General features: G+C 29.2%; 1 protein-coding gene across 2 annotated transcripts in view; it reads left to right on the top strand.

Annotated features, from left to right (window-relative positions):
* Positions 1-7,842, top strand: part of LOC106690617 (trithorax group protein osa) — a 157,171-nt gene that overhangs the window by 27,743 nt on the left and 121,586 nt on the right. The window contains exon 2 of one of the 2 annotated variants that reach the window (XM_067047046.1): positions 299-346. The exons of the other annotated variant lie outside the window; for it this stretch is intronic. Within the exon in view, the coding sequence (XP_066903147.1) occupies positions 299-346 (48 nt within the window). The remainder of the gene's footprint in view (positions 1-298; positions 347-7,842) is intronic. 2 annotated transcript variants of the gene reach the window in all.

The raw sequence follows: 7,842 nt of genomic DNA, 5'->3' as shown, positions 1-7,842 counted from the left end.
TATAATAACTATCAAATAACTTTTTTTTATTAACCTCAGTGTAATAATTTGCAACGTTTTTTATTTTCTTTAAACTAATATTTGAACTATTTTGAATTTATCATTAGTGGGTTTAGAGTTAAAGTGGAATGATTTGTTTTATGTTAAAATCCTTTTAAAATAAATGTCCATTTAATTTAATTGATTTCCACTCTTGAAATACTCTTAACCCACACTTGAAATGCATGATTTTTTTTTTTTTTTTAAATAGTGTGATTCCTTTATACTGTGTATCTGCAAAGAGAAATTCATTTTTCAGGAGCGATCTTTTAACGGAAGACTTAGTGCGACATTTAATCGGAGCGAGGTAAATAAATTTATATTCATTTTATTTTTCGATATTTTTTCACTAACTTCATTTTTCTTAATTCTCCTATATTTTATCTATTTTAATTGTTATATTGTGAAATTAGCTTTTAACAAAAAATTCTTTTCTTGGAGTTAGTAGCGATTTCACTGTTACCGAATTGTGCTTACTATATAATTGTTAAAGAACATATTTTTATTATTTTCGTTTTAATTTAACTGTTTTTTCTTTCTTTTTTTATGTTTATTAATTGTTTGCTGTATTTGTTTTATTTATACTTTAACGTTTCTCTTTTTCTCAATAATTTCTTTTTTTTCTCTTTAAAAAAACTTTTCTTTATTCATTCAATTGTAAATAAATTAAAACCAGATAACATTTTGATGCATTCGTTGTCAGTAGTTACTCTAGCATTGTTCCAATATATGTTACTGCACTGAAGAACTTATACCTCCATTCTGATTTTACGTTTTTTCCATTTTATAATTACAACTACCCGTATGCTTTGTTTTTTTAAGTAGTTAAATAAAAATAATTTCTTTTTTTTTTTTTAATGTTAATTTTATTGATGTATTTCACGATAAAATTACTGAATAATAAGTCTTGAGCAATATTAATTTAGTAAATTATTTATATTAGCAGAAAAATAAATCTAAATTAATTAAGACCCATGTTAATTAAAACAAAAATGTATTTTTTTAATATAACTCCTCAGTCTGTTACATATTCAGTGTTGTCAATAGATAATTTATTTTGTTGTTTTGAATTATTTAGCTCGGTAATTAATTAATTAGACTCAAATTACCTTTTATTATTTCTTCGAGTTATGAAACATTAATGAAACAATATGTCTTAGCAGTACTTAAAATGTTTTTACTTGAGATTGAATGAACAAAGCGAACTTAACTCTGCTGTGTTTTCAAGTATGTTCCCCCAGGCGACCTTGTCAACTTTGATAATTAGGTTTAAACTTCAACTTGTATCAAGGTTTCACACGTGGTCTCAACTTTTCAGTTTAAGCTTTGTTATTTCTCTCGAAAGTATATTTTTTAATCCGGCGAAATAAATTTGTAGGATATATTATTATTTGTTAACGATTGGGATTATGGTATTGATAAACCATTATTATTTTAAAATGTTTGAAGTTGTATTTCTTACCAATGTCAACCTTTTTTAGATTTCGAAGATCTATATATTTTCGTTAATTATATTAAAACTTATTTGTATCCTTCAAATATATAACCCTTATTATATGTTATTAGAATTATTAGGCATTTTAAATTTTCGCTATTCCTAAAAGTGTAGTATAATGTTTATTTCCAAAGTAATAATCTAAAGTGAAAAAGAAATAATTTAGTTACGATTTTTTTAAATAAATGATTTTTTTCAAAAAAAGTTAACTACTCATTTTTTTAAATGTTTATTAAAATCAATTAAAATAAAAGCGCTTAGTGAAGTTTCCTGAATATTAGTTTTAAAAATAAATTTTTGCTTGTCGGAAATATAAGATAACGTTGAGTTCAACTCTTCATGTCTCTTTACTGTTAAAGCAACCATTTTAATAAAATCAACTTATCAGAAATGTCATTTTACATTGTCAATTTTACTATTACTTACGATTATAATAGAAACTATCTAAACATTTGATTAGACACTTTATACCAAATTATAATTCAATATTATATAATATAACCTTGGTCCTATCCTCATAAAAATGTTCAAACAACTCAAATGCAAATTTTCTAGATGGATTATCTGAAGTACTATTTTTGTTTATTTGAAATGATTCAGCATCTCTTATAAGTAATGAATATTTAAAAAAATGAAAAATATTGTCTATTAATGAAAAAAGAGAATTTTTTTCCGAGATTTAAAATATCTTTACAGAAATAAGAGTAGTAATATAGAAGTATAATTTACCGTTGTAAAGCATACTTTTTTAACACTAGCGATATCTTAATTTTTAAGTTGTAGGCTAAAATAGAGGGTGAGAAAAAACTGAATATTGAATTTTTGGTTTTTGAAAAATCTTTTTGGAGATTAACCCTTCTAAATTCAAGAATCCGACTGTAGTTTGGAAATGTATTACCATAGTGATTACATAATTTAGGTCCAATTTACGAGGATTAGTTTCAATTCAATGTAGTGTGGTAAGTGAAATTTGTTTGATGCGCACATTGCACCTGATTTTATTATTTTATATATATAATCATTTTATTGTTTTTCCCTTCTTTCTTTTAAATTTCTTTTTCTTTCCATTTTTTCTTTTATTTCCTACTTAACCTTGCATGAGTTTGTCGTATCTTAACATAATTCTAAACACAGCAGTTCGTAATTTTATAAGAAAAAGAAACTTAAATAAGTGCAATGGTTGGACAGAAGTACCGTTTTTTTTTTCCAATTAAAAAACTAAATTTTTGAAGATTAGCTCTTATCAAAATTGACAATCCAAATACATTAAGAACTGTAATATTGTTCTGAATATTAAATCATTTTCAATTCACTTGGATTAGTTTCAACTCTAAGTAGAGTGGTTAGTGAGTCGTAATATTTTTTTTTATTGAAGTATAACTTCAATAAAAACATCAAAAGAACAAAAAAAACAACACAAGAAAGAAAAAAAATTACAGAAGTAAATTGATTTCGTGGCGTGGGGGATAAAACAAGAAGCAATCTCTTCTTGTTGATAGGAGATGGAGGAAGCAATACCGGTCAATTTTAGCAGAATAATTTTTATATAGTAATAGGAGACTAGGAGCTTACAGTAGATTAACAATGCCAATAGTATCGGTGCGATTGAATGAGATTCTTAAAGCGTCTAATTTCCTATTACAATATAAGAAACTTTCTTGGTATAATTGACTTGAGAAATGGCTGTTCTATTCTAGTTACTATTATTTTATGGGACTAATATTTTCTACTTTAAGCTATAAGGTGGAATGATTCTAACTCCTTTGGGCATTGAGCTATAATTCAAAATTGTATCATGGTGTTAAAAAGTGGAGAAGATGCTAACTGGTATATGATTATTTGAATTAAAATATCTTGAAAACTAAAAATCATAGTTGATTTCTATAACTGGTTAATTAATTAATTCCTAACTACTGCCGAGGGAATCGTTCAGTATTTCGTCCTCATTGTAATAAACTGTAATTCAAAATTCTGTACTGAGTTAGAGAAGTGACAATTGAAAAATATATCGCCAAAAACCTGATTGATGGGGTAAAAAATTATAGTAGTACGTTTGAACTTTTATTGTTGTTAAGGTAACACATAAGGGGTCACCATTTTTGTTTGACTAGTCATGTTTCTGTCCCAAGCACTTTCATATTGCTAGAGTAAATATTCTATAAGACAAATCACTTTTAAAATCTTACACATTTAGAAAGTACTATAAGAGGTGGTCAAACAATTGACACAGTATTTGCATGACTTATTGAAAACATTTAACCAAATGTGTCCATTTAGTATTTAAGCTTTCACATGCCGTACATACCAACATTTACTGATAATTTTAATCGTACAGTAAACTATAATTTCACGAATGAATATTACAATTAGATAAAACATTATTAATAATTATAAATTAATAAGAAAATCATTGTTGATAAAATTTTAATACATTATTACTTTTCCAGAAGTTTCACTTACCTTAAGTTTTTTATGTATCAATGAATTTTATTTATTGTTTATCTTTATATATTGACGTTTTCAATTTTTTTTTTTTTTAATTATTTTCCTTTTTTGTTCTATTTTTTTTCTGTTTTCTCATTTAACATGCATGAGTTTGTAATATCTAATAGAATTTTAAACAAAATTAGGAATTGAATAAAGAAGTGGTGAGGAGGTATTTCTCGGTACATATTGATTCCTTAGGTCTTTATCATATCTTGTTTTGACGCTATCTGGTGGTACTAAGCTTTAATGAGCACATTCTCTGTAATCGGCATTCCTTATTATGAAGCAGTCGCACGTTGAATTCGTCCCCTTATGTTCCTTGGAACTTGAGGTTACTGATAAGCACGGCTGGCTTCCCCCTACAACTTACGCGATATCAAGTTGAATTGCGATGATTTATCTTCCGCCTTCTGCTCTGCTAATTTAGTATTCTTCGAAATACCTCGATTAAAACAGTGTAGTGCGAAATAAGTTAGCCATTATTTTATTCTACGTGTAATATACAATTATTGGAGAACCTAAAGTGATCAGTGTAGTAAAGTTGTGTCTTCGATCCAATTGCAAGTTAAGCTTCCTTCTACCTTAATTAAACTCGTTTCCATTGGAACAGCACTAATTGCTCTGAGCTTCTATCATCCAGTCTCTTGACATCTGGGGCTTTGGGGCTTGTTTAATTCGTTACGGATTCTGATGCTTTAGAAGTCTCTGTCAATGCTGTTTTATTTAAAAAAATAAATATCGTGTGTATTTAATCATTTATTAAAGTTAATCGGCAATCATTTTATTTCTATTTCATCCACTATCTATGATATAGTCTTTCTGGAACATAGTCTCGATGGCTAAAAAGATTACTTGTTTGATTCTAAAATTAAACATATCCTATTTAACTAATAAATTATACATATTAATTCTAAAGATGACCATATCCCTCAGTTCTACCATCTTAAAGCCGCTTGTGTATAAAATCGCACCTAGAAGTATATTTTTTATTAAAAGATAAAAAAAAAAAAAGAAGAAGAAGCTGATAGTTCTGATTTTGTTAGGATTTCGAGGTTTACGACCAGGATTTTATTTAATTCAAAAAAATCCTAAAAATTTCAATCCATGTTTAATATCTTAGATGCAACATATCTTCATTAAGGTTTTTAATTTTTTTTTCTAAGTTAAGTAAATTAGAGCTCCAATAGGGATCCGTAAATTTAATAGCATTTAGTAGGTTTAGTTTTTTTTTTGTTTTTTTTTCTAGAAAAATTATCATTTGCGAGTTCATTTTGTAAATATCATTTAAACTACTATCTCTACGAGGATCATTACAAACTATTTCAAAGTGAATTTAATTAGTTATTTTTGACACTAATGCTCGTCTTCACCTCATAAAGTTATGTATATTGTACATGTATTTTGTAGCTTCAATTAATTAGACTGTTCTGGAATAATAATACCTTGTATTAATCTTAGCTGATAATCAACTGTTATTATTAATTTTTTCGTTTAATTAAAAATATGTATTTTTTTTAATTCACAAAAAGGATTTAAAGATAACATGTATACTCTAATGCTTCTCCTTCATCTGCTTCTTCTTCCATATGTCCCTCATGAGCTCTGTCTGTCTACGTTTTCTCGTCTCAGATCACGCAAGACCCTTTCTGGAGCGCTTCTTAGCCACAAGAACCTTCACTCCCTTGAGCGTCCTTCTGTACTCTGTCTAAACAATCCCGGTCCGTTAGCCCTACTTGTTCCATATCACCCCTAACTTGCTTGAAATATTCTGTTGAATTTTTGTGACTGGATTTATTGAAAAATCTATTCTGGATATAGGTACTGCTATTTTGACACACCTTAGCGATCTGAACATGTGGAACTTTCTGTTAACTCAAGCAAACTCATTTATACAGATTCAATGTTTGCACTCCAGTTTATCAAACTTCATCCAAAGCGGACCTACGATAGACAAAATTCACAACTATATAGACATGCTAAAACATCTTTAAAAAAGTGACTCCTTTCTCTGGACTCCAGGGCACTCAGGAATAGTTGGAAATGAGGCAGTGGTTAAAGAGGCTGCTACAATGAACGTTCCAAATTTACGAGCCGAAAGACATAAAGGCATTTTTGAGGAACAGAATCCGAACAAGTTGGGATTCAATGTGGGCTGACGTACCACTCAGCAATAAACTAAGAAATGTTTAAAAAAAACACACAAAAGTGGACAAGTGCCATAAGGGAAAACATAAGAGAAGAAGTGGTTGTTGCAAGAGTAAGAATAGGACTTTCCAAATTAACACACCTCCACTTAATCACAAAAGAGGACCAACCTATATGCCAAACCTGTCAGTCCCCATTATCGATACAGCATATAATTGAAGAATGCTCATCATTTCGTCGAGCCTTCGAAAATAATAAAATTCCTCGTACAAGAGAATTGGTCCTTAAAGACTCAGCAGAATCCATAGACAAAAAAATAAAATTTCGGAAAGAAACTCAACTTAATACTCAAATCTAATCCACCAATATCGACCAGTGTAAAAAGGAAATAGTCTACATTCAACTATCAAATGTCGAAGACAAGAAGATAAATAAAGTAAAAAGGGTGTAATAACCTAGATGTTGATCGCCCTGAATAAAAATCTAATCTTTCTGTTAGAATCGACCCCCACTTTCCATTGGTTTTAAAAGTTACGTGATCTCAATTAACTACACAAGAGAGAACACTCTTATGTATTGCGCAGTATATCGTCGATAGTACATGAATATAATACAAACATATAATTCAGAGTTTTAAAAGGATAGTTTGGGATAAATTATTGAAACATGGTATGTGATACTTGTCAGAGTCAAATGCACCATCGTTGGAGCTCCAAGGGCTTTTACTTGTCAAGATAGGAAGAGTGCAAGGAAAAAACTGTCCGCCCCAGAGACATTCCGAAAGCCCTATTGTGTGGGTAGGACCTGGCTGAGGGTGTCAGGCTAAGGATTTAGGGTTCAGGTAGCCCTTCTGAGGGCGGTAAGGGCAGCTCATCTGTCAGTGGGTGTAGGCAATTCTCTCCTGTCGCTCTCCCTAGCTCAACAAAAACCTTCACAGTCTATAAATCAACTCGGCTTTGAAGGGAAGATAAAAAATTCCCCTGAATTAGCTAAACGTCCAGTTGTTAGTTATTGGCTGCTGTTTAAGAGTCTTAAGGCTTTGTTCTAATATTGTAATCATAATTCTTTGTCTCTTTCATTTTCGAGTTCCTGCTGCTATAATTTATATTTTGTGGATACAGTATCATAACTGAACCTTAAAAAAATGATAAGAAGTATGTTTCGTAGTATTTCGCGATTTTTTCTTTCCCTTACACAATCTATTTATCCCCTTAACTTATTTATTCATTAAATTATTTAATTTAACTTATTTATTAATTTAAGTCTTTCTTTTAACTAATTTTTTTTAAAAATTATATATATATTTTTTTGTAAACTAATCTAATGCTGTGACTATTATGTCTTTGGTTTGATTTTACATTGCTATCTAATGATTTGTTTAACGGATCGAACTTGTGCAGCGGATCTCTGGAGAGTGTCTGAGAGAGGGAGTGAGTTAGGGAGAATAAATTGGTCAATTAAATGAAATAAAATTATCAAATGGAATGAAATTGTTAAATAGAAAAAAATTAAATATTTTTATTTACTGTGGAAAGGAGTATTGATTGTAAAAGGAAAAGGTAAAAAATTATTGTCATATTGGTATGCTGTGTATTGTAGCAAAGTATTTTGGAGCATGGCTAAATAAACCATTTCTCTCTCTCGTTCTCTTATGCCTGAACTGTCCATATATATAT

This window comes from Halyomorpha halys, unplaced genomic scaffold (assembly GCF_000696795.3).
Source record: "Halyomorpha halys isolate HHAL.00 unplaced genomic scaffold, Hhal_1.1 Scaffold1778.1, whole genome shotgun sequence".
NCBI classification, from domain to species: domain Eukaryota; kingdom Metazoa; phylum Arthropoda; class Insecta; order Hemiptera; family Pentatomidae; genus Halyomorpha; species Halyomorpha halys.
The sequence above is the reverse complement of the archived record's forward strand: the minus strand, read 5'-3'. Positions and strand labels throughout refer to the sequence as shown.